We start from the raw sequence: 18,035 nt of genomic DNA on the forward strand, positions 1-18,035 counted from the left end.
GTTCAGTTGTTGAGTATATTTAAGATCAAGAGTCGTAAGATCAGGGAGTCTTTGCTGGAACTGTATAAATTATTATTTAGATTTGAGTATCATGTGTACATTTGGTCATCTCATTAGATGTCAAATAAAATGATGCTGCCAGACATGCCAAGTTTCTCCAGCCATTTCTATTTTTGTCTTTTGACACAAAGAATGTAATTGCACTGGAGGGTATATTGAGGAGATTTATGAGGATGTTGCCAGGACTGGAAAAATACAGGTATGAAAAAAGATTGGATAGGCTGAGATTGTCTGCCTTGGAACAGAAGAGGCCAAGGAAAGATTTTATGAATCAAGAAGTTCAAAATTTCAAAAGGCCTACGTAGGGTGGAATGCATAGAACATAGAACGTAGAACATTACAGCGCAGTACAGGCCCTTCGGCCCTCGATGTTGCGCCGACCTGTGAAAACCAATCTGAAGCCCATCTAACCTGAACTATTCCATTATCATCCATATGTTTATCCAATGACCATTTAAATGCCCTTAAAGTTGGCGAGTCTACTACTTTTGCAGGCAGGGCATTCCACGCCCTTACTACTCTCTGAGTAAAGAACCTACCTCTGACATCTGTCCTATATCTATCACCCCTCAATTTAAAGCTATGTCCCCTCGTGCTAGCCATCACCATCCGAGGAAAAAGGCTCCCACTGTCCACCCTATCTAATCCTCTGATCATCTTGTATGTCTCTATCAAGTCACCTCTTAACCTTCTTCTCTCTAATGAAAACAGCCTCAAAACCCTCAGCCTTTCCTCATAAGACCTTCCCTCCATACCACGCAACATCCTGGTAAATCTCCTCTGCACCCTTTCCAATGCTTCCACATCCTTCCTATAATGCGGTGACCAGAACTGTACGCAATACTCCAAGTGCGGCCGCACCAGAGTTTTGTACAGCTGCAACATGACCTCATGGCTCTGAAACTCAATCCCTCTACCAATAAAACCTAACATACTGTACGCCTTCTTAACAACACTATCAACCTGGGTGGCAACTTTCAGTGATAAGGGCCCATTTACCTTAGCAAAGAGGTTAGTAACTGGAGGAAGAATTAGAGCGGAGGTCAGGAAAGGCTTTTTTTTTCATTCAGAGGGTGATGGGGGTCTGGAGATCACAGCTGAAAGGGGCGTTAGAAGGAAAAGCCCTAAACTCATGTGAAAACTGTCTGGATATTCACCTCAAGAACTATAACCTGCAGGGCTACAGATCAAATATTAAAAAGTAGGATGAGGCTCATTTTTCAACTGGCAGAGGTATGAAGCCAAAAGGCCCTTTCCTAGAATGCAAAACTTCTACATTAGATTGTTGTGCATTAGGGAAACTGAAGGATAGAACAAGAACATAAATTTGAGTTAGTAGTCCAGCAATGACTTTTTTAAAAAAAGTTTTATTCATTTGGGGGACATGGGCATCACTGACTGGAAAAGCATTTATTGCCCGTCTCTAGTTGCCCTTTTTGAACCGCTGCAGTCCATGTGCTGTGGGTTGACCCACAATGTCCTGAGGGAGGGAATTCCAGGATTTTGACCCAGCGACAGTGAAGGAATGGTGATATATTTCCAAGTCAGCATAGTGAGTGGCTCGTTGAGGAACTTGAAGGGGGTGGTGTTCCCATGTATCTGCTGCCCTTGTCCTTCTAGATGGAACTGGTTATGGCTTTGGAATGTGCTGTCTGAGGATCTTTGGTGAATTTCTGCATTGCATCCTGTGGATAGTACTGAGTGTCGGTGATGGAGGGAGTGGATGTTTATGGATGTGGTGCCAATCAAGCGGCTGCTTTGTCCTGGATGGTGTCAAGCTTCTTGAATGTTGTTGGAGTTGCACTCATCCAGGCAAGTGGGGAGTACTCCATCACACTCCTGACGTGTGTCTTGTAGGTGGTGCACAGGCTGTGGGGAGTTAGGAGGTGAGTTACTGGCTGCAGTATTCCTAAGGGGAGGTGATGGCTAGTGGTGTTATTGCTGGACTGTTAATCCAGATAACATTCTGGGACCTGGGTTCGAATTCTGCCACAGCAGATGGTGGAATTTAAATTCAATAAATATCTGGAATTAAGAATCTAATGATGACTGTGAAACCATTGTCGATTGTCGGAAAAACCCATCTGGTTCACTAATGCCCTTTAGGGAAGGAAACTGCCATCCTTACCTGGTCTGGCCTACATATGACTCCAGACCCACAGCAATATGGTTGAGTCTTAACTGCTGTCTGGGCAATTAGGGATGGGCAATAAATGCTGCCTAGCCAGCGATACCCTCATCCTGTGAATGAATTAAAACAAACAAAAAAGCCTCTGACCTGCTTTTGTAGCCACTGTGTTTATGTGGTGAGTCCAGGTGAGTTTCTGGTCAATGGTAACCTCCAGGATGTTGATAGTGAGGGATTCAATGAAGGTAACACCAATGAACTTCAAGGGACAGTGGTTAGATTGTCTTTTATTGTTGATGGTCATAGCCTGGCATTTGTGTAGCATAAATGTCACTTGACATTTGTCAGCCCAAGCCTGTTGTTGTCCAGGTCTTGTTGCATTTGAACACAGACTGCAAAGAAGTGACAGATGGAATGAGAAAGTGTAAGGTTTTGCACTGTGGTGAGAATAGTAGACAACGTAGACTATTTCCTAACTGGAGAAAGTCTTTGAAAATCTGAAGCTCAAGTGGACTTAGGAGTCAGTGCAGGAATTGAACCCTAATTCTGATGTCACTGCATTGCAAACCAGCCAACTAAGCTAACCGTCTCCCCAGAATGAATCTTTAATTGAGGACAGAATTTAGATTAACACTTGTGTACAGCTAAAATAAAAGGTTTTCTTCAGTTCCGTGGAAGAATCTTATTTGACTTGAAACATTGACTGTTTTTATCTCTCCCCACAGATGCGGTCAGACCCGCTGTGCTTCTCAGCACTGTTGTTATGACAGTGTCAAGGCTATTTCACTGGTCAAGTGCTTCTCTTTAGCCTACTTTAGTGAACTTCAACTTTTGAGTTACTAAATTCATGGAAAGCGCAATGTAAGGTTCATGTCACTTATCCACAGGAAGCAAACGGAAAGTATTGTGGCAAGTTATAAATTGCAAGGAACTGAGTGGCCTCCAGCCAGTTTATGGAGAGTACCGGGGCTGCTGATTGAAGCTGCAGCTTCAATCGGTTTACTCAGTCCTGCACTGTTCCTCAGGGATACAGTTTTAAGTGAGAAACTCGCCCCTTCCACCATAACCATATTCCAGCTGTCCTAAGAAAAAGGTGTCACACTGTAGTACAGTATTGCCTTCAGCTGTTGGACAGACTGCTGTTATACAACTCAGGCAACTTGTTCGTTATGGGCTTGAAAAGGTAATGAATTCAATACCTCAGTCCACTCTTTTAGGATTTCGAATCCAGGGTACAGTCCTGTCCATTTGAGCTGTAATTGAAACACAGCATCAGGGAAATGGAAGGAACAGAGAATGCATTAATTTGTAAATAGAATAGAGAGGTCTCCCTATGAGGACAGTAGAAATATACTGTGCAGAAGAAACCCTTCTGCCCATCAACTCTCAACCAAAATCGTACTGCCACCTACACTAGTCCCACTTTCCCGCACTGGGCCCGTAGTCTTGAATATTATGACATTTCAATTGCTCATCCAAGTACTTTTTAAGTGTTATGAGGTTTCCCTCTTCAACTACCCTCCCAGGCAGTGCATTCCAGACCCCCACCACCTTCCGGTGAAAAGATATTTCCACGAATCCCCTCTAAACTTCCTGCCTTTCACCATAAAATATGGCCCTTGGTATTGACTCTTCAACTTTAAAATTTTCTTCCCCGACTCTCAGTCATTGAATATTTTCAAGGCTGAGTTAGACAAGGAATGCAAGACTGGGAGACAGGCAGCAAAGTGGAATTAAAGCCACATCAGAACAGCTTAATGACAGACAGAGTAGGCTCAAGAGGCTGAATGGCCTACTCCCATTTCTTCTGAGGTTACTGTATGGAAGGTTGAGGTTGCTTAAAATCTTAAAAGGATTTTATAGGTTAGATATAGAAAAACTATTTCTTGTTCCAAAGTCACTACACTCAAAACGTTAACTCTGTTCCTCTCTCCACTGATATCGCCAAGACCTGCTGAGTTTCATTGAATGCCTGCAGTGTGGAAACAGGCCCTTCGGCCCAACAAGTCTATGCTGACCCACAGAGCATCCCACCCAGACCCATCCCCCATAACCCACCTAATCTACACATCTCTGAACACTACGGGAAATTTAGCATGGCCAATCCACCTACCCTGCACATCTTTGGACTGTGGGAGGGAACTGGAGTACCCCGAGGAAACCCACGCAGACACAGGGAGAACGTGCAAACTCCATACAGACAGTCGCCAAGGGTGTGAATTGAACCCGGGTCCCTGGCACTGTGAGGCAGCAGTGCTAACCACTGAGCCACCGTGCCACCCCAGTTTCTCCAGCACTCGGTCTTTTTAACACTGTTTACTCTGGTGGGAGAAACGAGAACTCAAGCACATAAACTAATACCTAGAGCAAAACTGTTCAGGGTGAAACCATGAAGCATTTCTCCCCTCATACACACCAGTTGAAATTTAGACCTCCTGCCCTGAAAATCTCTGGATGCTAGCAGTACATTTGGTACAAAATGGACTAGGCTGAACTAGTCATCTGGGACTGGTGAGAATACAAGGCTATCAATTCGAATTCAAATAATTAAATAAATGTGAAATAAAGTTTGTCTCAGTAAATGTACACCTGAAGATCAAATGAAGTTTGGTCAGTGTGGAGGCAAAATGTAAATTTTGTACTTAACTCAAATGCTGTTTTAATTAGAAATATTTGAAGATACTGTTTAAGTGAGTGAGATTCTTTTGTTAATTGAAGCTTGGGTTTAGGCAGAATCATCACACCCTATACTGTGTCAACCCAATACAAATGAGCTGACTGGACTAAACCAATTCAATGGAAACAGAGCAGCTAGTCTCTGTAGGGGTGCGATTATACTGGAGGGACTGCAGAGGAGATTCACCAAGGTGTTGCCTGGGATGGAGTGTGTCAGCTATGAAGAACTGAATAAGCTTGGGTCGTTTTCATTGGAGCAGAGAAGTTTGATGGGGAGGGAGCATGATTGAGGAGTACAAGAATATGAGAGGCATGGACAGGAAGCAGCTGTTCTCCTTATTGAAGGGTCAAGAATCAGGGACATCATTACAAGAGTGATGGGTAAAGGTTTAGAGAGATTTAAGGAAAAATATTTTCATCCAGGGGAATCTGGAATGCACTGCTTGGTAGTTGAAGTAGGAAACTTTTAAAAAATATTGGCTGAGCATTTCAATGTCTTAACAATTAAGGCTATGGGCCAAGTTGCCAGAAAATAGGATTAACGTAGATAGGTTGGTGCAGACATTATCGTTTGAAGGCGTTTTGTCGCAAACCGAGCGTAGGTGTTCCATAAAGCGGTCTCCAAGCCTCCGCTTGGTTTCCCCGATGTAGAGGAGGCCACATCAGGAACAGCGGATACAGTATACCACAGTGGCCTCCTCTACATCAGGGAAACCAAGCGGAGGCTTGGAGACTACAAACACCTACACTCGGTTCGTGACAAACAACTGCACCTCCCAGTCGTGAACCACTTCAACTCCCCCTCCCACTCCTTGGACGACATGTCCATCCTGGGCCTCCTCCAGTGCCACAACGATGCCACCTGAAGGTTGCAGGAACAGCACCTCATATTTCGCTTGGGAACCCTGTAGCCCAACAGTATCAATGTGGACTTCACAAGCTTCAAAATCTCCCCTCCCCCGACCTCATCCCAAAACCAGCCCAGCTCATCCCCGCCTCCCTAACCTGTCCGTCCTTTCTCCCACCTATCCACTCCTCCCACCTCAACCCCCACCCCCACCCACTACCTACCAGCCTCATCCCCACCTCCTTGACCTGTCCATCTTCCCGCAACTGACCAACTCCATCCCAACTCCCTACCTACACTCACCTTTACTGGCGCCATCCCCGCCTCCGTGACCTGTCCGTCTCCTCTCCACCTATCTGCTCCTCTATCCACCTTCCATCATCGCCTCCCCCTCTCTCTCTATTTATTTCAGAATCCCCTTCCCCTCTCCCATTTCTGAAGAAGGGTCCAGACCCAAAACGTCACCTTTCCTGCTCCTCTGATGCTGCCTGGCCTGCTGTGTTCATCCAGCTCTACACGTTGTTATCTCAGATTCTCCAGCATTGGCAGTTCCTAACTATCTCATTAGAATTTTGTTTTATTCAGGAATAGTTAGTAGTTAAGGGGGGAATTGTTCGGTTTTTAGTAGTTCTGTTAATTTGTTCACTGTTAGATAAACAGATTGTTACTTGTTGATTATATTGTTACTGTCAGGAGTTCATTTCATTTAACGCCCCCTTTATAACAGATTAGACCATAAGACATTGGCCTAATTTCTGATCCTTTCAGCCCATCAAGTCTGCTTCGCCATGGCTGATAAGTTTCTCAACCCCATTCTCCCGCTTTCTCCCTGTAACTCTTGATCCCCTTGACAATCAAGAACCTATCTATCTGTGTAAAATATACTCCGTGACCTGGCCTCCACAGCCTTCTATGGCAGTGAGTTCCATAGATTCACCACTCTCTGGCTGAAGAAGTTTCACCTCATCTCAGATCTTTACTCTAAGGTTGTGCCCTCGGGTCCTAGTCTCTCCTACCAATGGAAACATCTTCTCAACATCCACTCTGTCCAGGTCATTCAGTATTCTGTAAGTTTCAATTAGATTCCCCTCCATCATCCTTCCAAACTCCATTGAGTATAGACCTGGAGTTCTCGAGTGTTCCTCATATGTTAAGCTTTTCATTCCTGGGACCATGCTCGTGAACCTCCTCTGAACCCATTCCAGGGCCAGTACATCTTTCCTGAGATATGGTGGCCAAAACTGCACACAATACTCCAAATGTAGCCTGACCAGAGCCTTACAGAGCCTCAGTAGTACATCCCTCCTTTTATATTCAAGTCTTCTCAAAATAAATGCCAAAGTTGCATATGCCTTCGTAACTACTGACTCAACCTGCAAGTTTACCTCCAGAGAACCCTGGACTAGAATTCCCAAGTCTCTTTGCACTTCAGACTTCACACTTTCCCACATTGTACTCCATCTGCCACTTGTTTGCCCACTCTCCTAACCTGTCCAAATCCTTCTGCAGCCTCCCCACCTCTTCAATACCACCTTCCCTCTACCTATCCTTTGTATCATCTGCAAACTTAGCCAGAATGCCCTCAGTTCCTTCATCTAGATCATAATGTATAAAGTGAAAAGTTGTGGTCCCAACACTGACCTCTGTGGAACACCACTTGTCACCAGCTGCTATCCTGAGAAAGAATCTGCTTTCTGCCAGAGAGCCAATCTTCTATCTATGCTAGCACCTTGCTTCTAACACTATAGACCCTTATCTCACTCAGCAGCCTGCTGTGCAGCACCTTGTCAAAGGCCTTCTTGAAGTCCAGGTAGATAACATCCATTGGCTCTCCTTGGTCTAACATGCTCATGACTTCCTCAAAGAATTCCAGCAGATTTGTCAGGCAATACCTCCCCTTGATGAATCCATGCTGACTTTGTCCTATTTTACCATGCACTTCCAAGTATTTAGAAATCTCATCTTTCACAATGGACTCCAAAATCTTACCCACACCGAGGTTAGGCTAATCGGCCTGTAATTTCCCACCTTTTGCCTTACTCCCTTTTTAAACAGGAGTGTCACATTAGCGATTTTGCAGTCCTCTGGGACTCTCTCTGACTGTAGCGATTCCTGAAAGATCACCACTAACGCCTCCACTATCTCTTCAGCTATCTCTTTCAGAACACTGGGGTGTAGTCCATTTGGTCCAGGTGATTTATCCACCTTCAGGCTATTCAGTTTTTCTGGCACCTTCTCCTTGGCGATGGCCACCATACTCAGCTCTGCCCCCTGACTCTCTTGAATTTTTGGGATATTAGTCGTGTCTTCCACTGTGAACACTGACGTAAGGTAATTATTCAGTTCCTCAGCCATTTCCTTGTTCCCTGCTACTATCTCTCCAGTATCATATTCCAGCGGTCCAATGTCCACTTTTGCCCTTTATATATCTGAAGAAGTTCTCACAGTCCTCCTTTATATGACTGGCTAGCCACACACCCATCATCTATAGCAAGGCCTAAATGACATTACGGGATACAAAATGAAACAGATAGTGGACAGTGACACATCCTTCCCTGACATGCTCAATGCTTTCTATGCTGTGTTTGAGCAGAATACCATCTGCTCCGACAGCCCCAGCTCCCTCGGTCACCACTTCAGATGGTGGATCGGTCTCACTGGGAATCAACCCAAGGAAAGCGATGGGCCCAGACGGGGTCCCCAACTGAGCACTCAGATCCTGTGTGCACCAGCTGGCAGAGGTATTCATTGATATCTTCAACTACTCCCTCCTACAAGCCAAAGTCCCTACCTGCTTCAAGAAGACCACCATCATCCCCGTACCCAAGAAAATGCATGCTGTGTGCTTTAATGACTACCACCCAATAGCTCTGTCTTCAATAATCATGAAGTTCTTTGAGAGGCTGGTCAGTCTCCCAACCTGCCTCCACCCCCAACAGTTTGCTTACTGATGTAACAGGTCCACAGAGGATGCCATATCCCTAGCCCTGCACTCATCCCTGGAACATGTGGACAACAAAGACACCTACGTCAGACTCCTGCTTGTTGACTACAGCTCCGCCTTCAACACCATTATCCCCTCCAGACTGATCACAAAACTGCATGACCTTGGTCTTGGCTCCACCATCTGCTTCTGGATCCCCAGATTTCTGACCCGCAGACCGCAATCAGTGAGGATAGGTAACTGCACCTCCTCCACAATAACACTCAACACTGGATCCCCCTAAGGATGTGTCCTCAGCCCCCTACTGTACTCCCTGTACACCCATGACTGTGTTGCCAAATTCCAAATGAACACCATCTACAAGTTCACTGACAACACCACCGTAGTAGGACAGATATCTATCAATGAGTCAAAATACAGAACGGAGATAGAGGGCTTGGTGACGCGTGGTGCAATGAAAACAATCTGTCTCTCAATGTTGGCAAAACTAAAGAACTGATCATCGACTTCAGGAAGAAAGGAGAACAACACGCCCCCATCTTCATCAACGGAACTGAGGTTGAGAGAGTGACAATAACCGACCTGTCCTGGAATTCCCACGTAGATGCGATAGTGAAGAAGGCACAACAACACCTCTTCTTCCTCAGGTGGCTCAGGAAATTTGACATGTCCATAAGCTCCCTCACCAACTTCTACAGATGCACCATTGAAAGCATGCTGTCTGGGTGGATAATGGCCTGGTATGGCAACTGCTCTGCCCAGGACTGTAAAGAAACTACAGAAGGTGATGTGCACAGCCCAGACCATCACAGAAGCCAACCTTCCATCCACGGACTCTATTTACACAGCTCACTGCTGGGGAAAGGCGGCTAACATCATCAAAGACCCATCACACCCTGGTAATGACCTCCTACAACCCCTTCCATCAGGCAGAAGATACAGAAGCCTGAACACACGCACCAGCAGGTTCAGGAACAGCTTCTTTCTGGTCATTATGAATGGACTCTAGCCTCAAATAATGTAACCTGCAACATAACCTGTATGCCGCTAAGTCTTTTTGATCTGTACATCCTTTGCTTGCTGCGATCTGCCTGTACCGCTCGTAAACAAAACATTTCACTGTATTTCGGTACACATGACAATAAATCAATGTCTGAACAGGTTACTTGAGATAAAAGTACTCCAGTTCCTCTCGTCAATCTTTTGTCTTCACTTGTTCCATGACCACCTCCCTTTTCTTACTAAATCTGCCCTGCTCTCTACCATCACAGACCATCCAATTTTCCTCACCTCCCTCACTCTTCCCTCCTCCTATATTTGCTTAAAATTTGAAACCTGTGACATTTTCCATCAAATGATCATTGATCTGCATCGTTACTTCTATTGCTTCATCTACAGACACAGCAGGAGAAGCCTCTTTACCCAAAGCTTGCTTTCACAGGTAATGATTGAGGGGAACAGTATGGCTGCCTTGTTTTTGCGCTGCCACAATTCCACCCACAAGAAATGTGGAAGTGCTGATAGCTGAGGAAGTTAATCCTGAAGGGGCAGGTTCACCACAAGTGCTACACATGAAGCTGTGTATGTGTGTGACCATCTTCCTTCCTATGAGTGTGGCCAAGCCAACAAAACCATCTCAGTTTGATAAGTCATAGAGTCATACAGCACGGAAACAACCCTTTGGTCCAAACAGTCCATGCTGAACATAATCCCAAACTAAACTAGTCTCACCTGCCTGTTCCTGGCCCATATCCTTCCAAACCTTTCCTGTTCTTCTCCAAATGTCTTTTAAACATCCACGACTTCTTCAGGAAGTCCATTCCACACGTGAACCACCTTCTGTGCAAAATATTGCCCTTCATGTCTTTTTTAAATCTTCCACTTCTCACCTTAAAAATGTGTCCCTAGTCTTGAAATCCCCCATCCTAGGGAAAAGACAACTACCACTAACCCTATCTATGCCCTCCATTATTTTATAATCTTCAATAAGGTCACCCATCAACCTCCTACACTCCAGTGAAAACAGTCCCAGCCTATCCAGCCTTTCCTTATAACTCAAACCTTCCAAACCCGGCAACATCCTGGTAAAGCTCTTCTGAACCCTCACCAGCTTAATAATTTCCTTCCTATAATTGGGCAACCAGAACTGGAAATAGTATTCCAGGAGAGGCCTCAAAGTCCTGTACAACCTCAATATGACTTCTCAAAGGACTAAGCAATGAAGGCAAGCATGCTGAATGCCTTTCTAACCAGCCTGTCTATATGTGACGCAAACTTCAAAAGAATTGTGTACCTGAACCCCCAGGTCCCTCTGTCTATAACAGTTCTAACAAACTTGGGAGATTGGCATTTGAAAGGACTGCCACAGTCATGCTACTCTTTTGCCAGAGTGTACCCATAAACAGTCACAAATAATTGAGCATCTTTTCTTAATAGGTATACAGGAAGTTCTTCTATAACATGATAGTTGCATTCTTGTGTGACCTCACGCTATAGGAAATCACGTTACAGGGAAATCACTATACCTGTACAGCAGAAAGTTCACGTTATCAAAACAGTGCCCACTTTTCATCAATCGCGTTACAGCCAATTCGTGTTAAAGAAACACATGTTATAGCAGAATTACCTGTAAGTTGCCCATGTCCTAATGGACAAATGAGGTTTTTCCATGCACATTTTGAGGGTTAGCAAAAGATTATAGCTGCTGTCCCATGCACGGATAAAGGTCTGTACCAAGGAAGCAAAATTTGCCAACTACTTCCAGTGAGATGTTATTTAGCAAGATCAGGGGTGAAGATGCAACCCCTTGTCCCATGACCACAATTTTTTTGATACCTATAGTCAGGGCGTACTAGTTACAGGCATGGGAAAGACAGTCCATGAGTATCTGTAGCCACGTTTCGTATAGGCAACTAGCACAGCGTCATCAGCATTTGCTGATCAGGATGCAATGTGTTTTTGATTTCACCTTCAGTCCTGATAGATTGTGGAGTTTGCCATTTGACCAAGTGTGAATGCCAACTCCTGATATATCTGTAGGGAGGCCAACATTCAGAGGGAGAAGAGAACGACAAACACATCCTAGCTGCTAGGACCCCGCCTTAGGTTAAGGGAAAGTTAAACACAAACGGAGAAAGGAACAGGTGCATACATCGGTAGGGTAAGATGCATTAGAGAAAACTTTGAGACATGAATGGCAGCACAGAGAAGTTGGGTCAAATTGGTCATCACTGCTGTAGACACAATGGAAATGTGTGCATGCTTTTGAGAAACCCTCCTAATTTGAAGGTCCAAATGGCCTACGCATGGTCCCACTTTCTGTGTTTCTATATTTGCCTTATTGGTTAGTGTGATATTTTAACCAACTCCTATAACATCCAACAGGAAAATTCTCTTTATTAAAGGGGGCCTTATAAACTTGTATTTCTTAAACCAATGACATGGTCTCAGGCACCCTCCCTCAAAATCTGATCCTTTTGAATGAGTCAGCCTAACAAAGTTCTACGTTGTATGAAGGGACAACAGAGTAGATAGGATGGAAGTCTTTCCTTTTCCAAACTCAAGGATGAGTGTTGCTCCAACAAATCTTAAAAAGGTCCACACCATCCAGGACAAAGCAGCTGCTTTGTTCACACCTTCAGCATTTGGTCACTTCACCACCAACACACAGTAGTAGCAGTCTGTCTCATCTACTTCAGAAATTCACCAAGGCCCCTTCCAAACACGTGACCTCTACCATCTAGAAGGACAAGGGCAGCAGATACGTGGGAACACCAGCACTTATGAGCTCCCTCCAAAGCCACATAACATTCTGATGTAGAAATATATCGCCATTTCTTCACTGTCGCTGGATCAAAATCCTGGAATTCCCTCCTGAACTGCATTGTGGGTCTACCTACAGCATACGGACTACAGACTTACAAAACGATTGCTCACCGCCACCACCTTCTCCAGGGCAGTTAAGGATATGCAATAGAATCTGGTGCTGATAACAATGCCCACAACATCCTGTGAAAGGGTAAATTTTTAAAAAAGCAGTTCACAGCAACACAGTATCAGAAAAATGTATTCCTTTTATTATCATCATCTTTAGACTGGTGAGAGGTGCTGGTAGAGGGAAAGGTTCTCATTATAACACTTAAGGGAGTTTAAATACCGTGAAGCTCATTTGTAAATCCCCCTCACTGATCCTCTCAAGAGTGGGGAGGAGTAAAGTCTCAACTAATGTCTAGTCCTGCTCAAGCATCAGTTTCAGTAAGCGCACCAATAGTTTCAGGGCTGGGTTGTAACGAACATATAAAATAAACCTTTTTTTTGTTTTTTTTTTCTCCATAGCACTCTGCAGTAACAGAGGCCAGGTATTCTAAAAACCTAGTGTCACAAAAAGAGAGCAGCTACATTGCTGATCGAGACAGGACAGGACAGGACAGGAGGTCTCTGCAGTCCAGCAGTTAATTACACAGAAAACCAATGCCATTAACAGTCTGCAAACCTAAATAGTATTCATTTTGCAGGTGTCTGTCATTTTGTTTTTGCACTGAACAAAAATAAATGTGTTAACGATCCACAAACAATTGGAGCTTAGTCTCTGGCCTGCCTCCTGCCTCCTCCAGGAAATGCACAGACCAGGAGGAGGAGGAGGGAGGAGGGAGGAGGGGTTATGGTGACGGTGTGGCAAGGCCCTCAGTGCTTCAGGCAACGTCAAGAGCCAAGGGTCAAGGGTCAAGGCTGTGCTCCGGCAGCAGCAGGAACGGGTGGCCCCAAAGTGCTGGGTGAAGATATGACTGGCGATCCGGCAAGAGGGCCCAAGGGCTGCGAGGTGGGCATCGAGATTATACCTGTAGTGGGGGGCGGGTAGCAGAAGGCAAGAGAAAAAGACAGCCAGGTTATGGGCAAGAATCTCAGCACCATGACAAAACAGCAACCTTCAGAGCTCTCAGAACACAGTCAGGCAGGCCGGCCCTGGCAACACGTTAAACTTATATTAAACTTAGAGCACAGACAGAGATTGGTGAGATTGACAGGGTCATAGAACATAGAACATAACAGCGCAGTACAGGTCCTTCGGCCCTCGATGTTGCACCGACCTGTGAAACCAATCTGAAGCCCATCTAACCTACACTATTCCATCATCATCCATATGCTTATCTAATGACCATTTAAATGCCCTTAAAGTTGGCGAGTCTACTACTTTTGCAGGCAGGGCATTCCACGCTCTTACTACTCTCTGAATAAAGAACCTACCTCTGACATCTGTCCTATATCTATCACCCCTCAATTTAAAGCTATGCCCCCTCGTGCTAGCCACCACCATCCGAGGAATAAGGCTCCCGCTGTCCACCCTATCTAATCCTCTGATCATCTTGTATGTCTCTATTAAGTCACCTCTTAACCTTCTTCTCTCTAACGAAAGCAGCCTCAAGTCTCTCAGCCTTTCCTCATAAGACCTTCCCTCCATACCACGCAACATCCTGGTAAATCTCCTCTGCACCCTTTCCAATGCTTCCACATCCTTCCTATAATGCGGCGACCAGAACTGTACGCAATACTCCAAGTGCGGCCGCACCAGAGTTTTGTACAGCTGCAACATGACCTCATGGCTCCGAAACTCAATCCCTCTACCAATAAAACCTAACATACTGTACGCCTTCTTAACAACGCTATCAACCTGGGTGGCAACTTTCAGGGATCGATGCACATGGACACCAAGATCTCTCTGCTCATCCACACTACCAAGAATCAGTAATGCACCGAGAGTGGCGGGGCTATTGGCAAGAGAGATACAAATTGCAGGATTTTAGGTAAAAACGGTGACAGGGACATGTAGAGAAACAGAGAGGTTGGGGAATACGTTTGAAGAAAATATATATTTTTCCTACAGGATAATTGACAGGAATCCTTTGAAGGTTATTGATTTGGACTGTGACCCTGTATCTGTCTCCTGCGTGAAACATCTCTCCGGCTGGGACAACGGTGGGAAGAGTGAAAGTAGAGTTCAGGAAAGCACCTTGGGATGTTCTGCTATTTTATAAATGCGACACAGGTTCATGCAGTGACACAGATAGGTCTGGCAGCGAGTCATGATGAAGGGTCAGAAAGAGAAACTGGGCAAGGTGACACCAATGAGACTAATGTCATTGCCTAACATTTGTCATGAGCAACTCACTAGCTGACCTGTTCAATAAATATGAACTGAACAGGGAGAGACAGCATGTATTACAGGGCTGAATCATGTTTGTTCAATGTTTTGTCTGAGGACGTTTAATGGAATAAATAAGAAATAAAATATCTTCACCCACAGGAAGGCAGGTAACTCGAGGGGATTTTACTCAGCTGGCAAAACAGCAAGCGAGAGAAGAATTTTTTTTGTTGCAGTAAGTTTTTGTGATTTGGAATGCACGGCCTGAAAGGGCACAGGAAGCTGCTTCAATAGAAACTTTCAAAAGCAGAAACTAGAAACTTTTCGCTGGAGCAGTACAAGCTAGGGACGCTGTAAGGAATGGGCAGGGGACAGGGTTTAATTGAATACCTCCTTCTAACAGCCAGCACACATACGGCTTGCATCAGGATCATTCCATGAATTATATGACAGCTGTTTGGAACTAGAAACTTTAGTTGCTTTCAGACTGGAGGTAAATCAGAGAAATATTTTACAGATTAAAAACTAGAGACGAGTAGGAAATTTAAAAATGTAAATTAAAAACTAATTAAATAATTCAGAGGTGCAGGTTCAGACCATGTGTTGTACCTGCATGATGTGGGAGCTGTTGGACCCCATTGTGGTTCACAGAGACCATACCTGCAGCAAGTGCTGGCTGCCTGAGGAACTCCAGCTCGGAGCTGACAAGCTGAAGTCTGAGCTTCGAACACTGCAACACATCAGGCAGGGGGACAGTTACCTGAATGCTGTGTTTCAGGCAGCAATCACCTTTGAAGTTAAGTACTTCAAATTTTAGCAGTGATCAGGAACAGGAGAGTCTGACTGTGAGGGAGGTAGGTAGAGGGATCCAGAGGTAGTGCTGCAGGAGCCTCAGCCCTTGAGCTTGGCCGATATGAATGAGATACTTGTTCCCTGTGCAGATGAGGGCAAGTACTGGAGGGAGGATGGTCACACTGAGCACGGCATGGTAGGACAGGAGGCCATTCAAGTGGGGAGATCAAAAAAAAAATGTTAATGGTAGCGAACTCAATAAGTAAAGGGACAAAGAGCATCATTTGCGAGTAGGATCGAGAGTCCCACATGGTGTACTGCCTGTGATGGTAAGGGAGTTTTTAAACTGGCTTGAGATGATATTGGAGTGGGAGGGGAGGATCCAGTTGTTGTGATCCATGTTGTGACCCAATGACATAGGGAAGAGTTTCTGCATTATCAGGAATTAGGTACAAAATTAAAGAACAGGACCTGAAGGGTTATAATCTCTGGATTATTACCCAATCTATGTGCAAATTGGCAGAGAGGTATGGAAATTAGGGAAGTAAATGTGTGGCTAAAGGAGTGGTGTGGGAAGCAGAAGTTTATTTTGTGGGGCAGTGGCATTGTTATCGGGACAGGAGGGAACTGAAAAACTGGGATGAGCTTCACCTGAACCGATCTGGGACCAATGTCCCAGCAGAATGGGGCTAAATAATGGCATTGTGGGTCAATCTACAGCTGGTGAACTGCAGTGATTCAAGAAGGCAGCTCACCACCACCTTTTCGAGGGCAACTGTATAAATAAATGCTGACCAGCCAGCGACACCCATATCCCACAAATGAATAAAAAACGGGTGGTCAAAATTTAAACTAGTAAATGGAGGTGGCAGGAGCTTAAGAAAGTCAATACAGTTTCAAAATCAAGTGACATGACAGAGAGCAGAGAAACAGCCAGGACTCTTACTACAGGTACAGCAGGTAATGGAAAACCTATAAGAAGTGTATTGATTAAACTGGAAAAGAGAAATAATAAACAGGTGAATAAAGCACCAGTGCTGAGGGACAGGTTACAGTGTCTGGCCAAATAAGGATTTGCTATACAAATACACAGAGCATATGGAATAAATGAAATGAGCTGTAGGCACAAATTCAAATTGGAGATTATGAGATAGTAGCCATTACTGAGACATGGCCACAGGATGGTCAGGAAATGGGAACTAAATATACCAGGATGGGCAGGGAAAATGGCAGAGGGGTGGAGTGTTCTTACTGATTAGAAACAAAATTGCTTCAGTGGTGAGGGAGGACATGATGAGGGCAAAGCATTCAGTAGAGACCATATTTGTGGAACTGAGGGACAGTAAAGAATCTAAAACTGTAATAGGTGGCATACAGAACCCCTGGTAGCAGCTCAGAGTACTAGACTGTATCATTGCAGAAATTAAGCAAATGTGTAGCAAAGCCAGGGTAATATTAATGGAGGATATTAACTTTAACATAGATTGGGAGAGACAGACAAGCACTTGTCAGAAAGGTCGTGAATTTCTGCAATTTGTTTACGATAGTTTCCAACAGCAATGTGTCCTGGATGCAATAAAGAGACAAGCAATGTTGGATTTAGTGATAAGCTAGTAACCTAATTATGCATGAACATTGATCAAATAGCAATCATAACCTGATCAAGTTTAATATAGCATTTGAAAGTGAAACATATGAATCAGCTACAAGAGTTTTAGATTTAGATGAGGCTGTCTGTAACAAGATGCGAAAATCTGCTACTGGGCAAAACAACTGAAGGAAAGTGGAGGATGTTTAAAGCAAGATTTAATACAACACAATAACAGTTAGAGGGAAAAGCTCCATTTCACTGAATAAAAAACAGCTACAGACAATTAAAGGGATAAGGGGCAGCATAAAACTAAAACAGATTTTTTAAAAAAATGCAGAAAACAGCACTGATCCTACTGAATGGGAAAGATACAGAGACCAGGCAAGGGCCATAAAGCAACTTACAAGAGCTCCTAAAAGGAATTATGAAAGGAAGCTTGCCAGGGACAGCAAAATCACTAAGAAGAAATTTTATAGTTCCATAAAAAGGAAAGCAGGTGGTCAGAAGCAATGTTGACCTACTAAAGCCTGAAAGTGGGGAGATTGTCAGTGACTATGGGGAAATGGCAGACATGTTGAACAATGACTTTGCCTCAGTATTTACAGCAGAAACTGAGGATATCTCACTGGAAGTCCCATGGAAATTAATAGTGGATTGGGGACAGGGACTAAGTGAAATTAAGAACAAAGAACAAAGAACAAAGAAAATTACAGCACAGGAACAAGCCCTTCAGCCCTCCAAGCCTTTTATTTTCCAAGGATCTGTATCCCTCTGCTCCCTGCCCATTCATGTATCTGTCTAGATACATCTTAAATGACGCTATCGTGCCTGCCTGTACCAACTCCGCTGGCAACGCGT

The 18,035-nt window shown here is 44.5% G+C and overlaps 1 protein-coding gene across 5 annotated transcripts in view; it reads right to left on the reverse strand.

Moving 5' to 3' along the window:
* Positions 1-12,710: 12,710 nt before the first annotated feature.
* zgc:86598 (STKc_CK2_alpha domain-containing protein) overlaps positions 12,711-18,035 on the reverse strand; it is a 79,118-nt gene continuing 73,793 nt past the window's right edge. For all 5 annotated transcript variants that reach the window (XM_048612890.1, XM_048612895.1, XM_048612908.1 and 2 more), the window contains one exon: positions 12,711-13,493. In XM_048612890.1, coding sequence (XP_048468847.1) covers positions 13,378-13,493 — 116 coding nt within the window. In that variant the 3' untranslated portion in view covers positions 12,711-13,377. The remainder of the gene's footprint in view (positions 13,494-18,035) is intronic.

This window comes from Rhincodon typus, chromosome 2 (assembly GCF_021869965.1).
Source record: "Rhincodon typus isolate 14 chromosome 2, sRhiTyp1.1, whole genome shotgun sequence".
Classification (NCBI taxonomy): Eukaryota; Metazoa; Chordata; class Chondrichthyes; order Orectolobiformes; family Rhincodontidae; genus Rhincodon; species Rhincodon typus.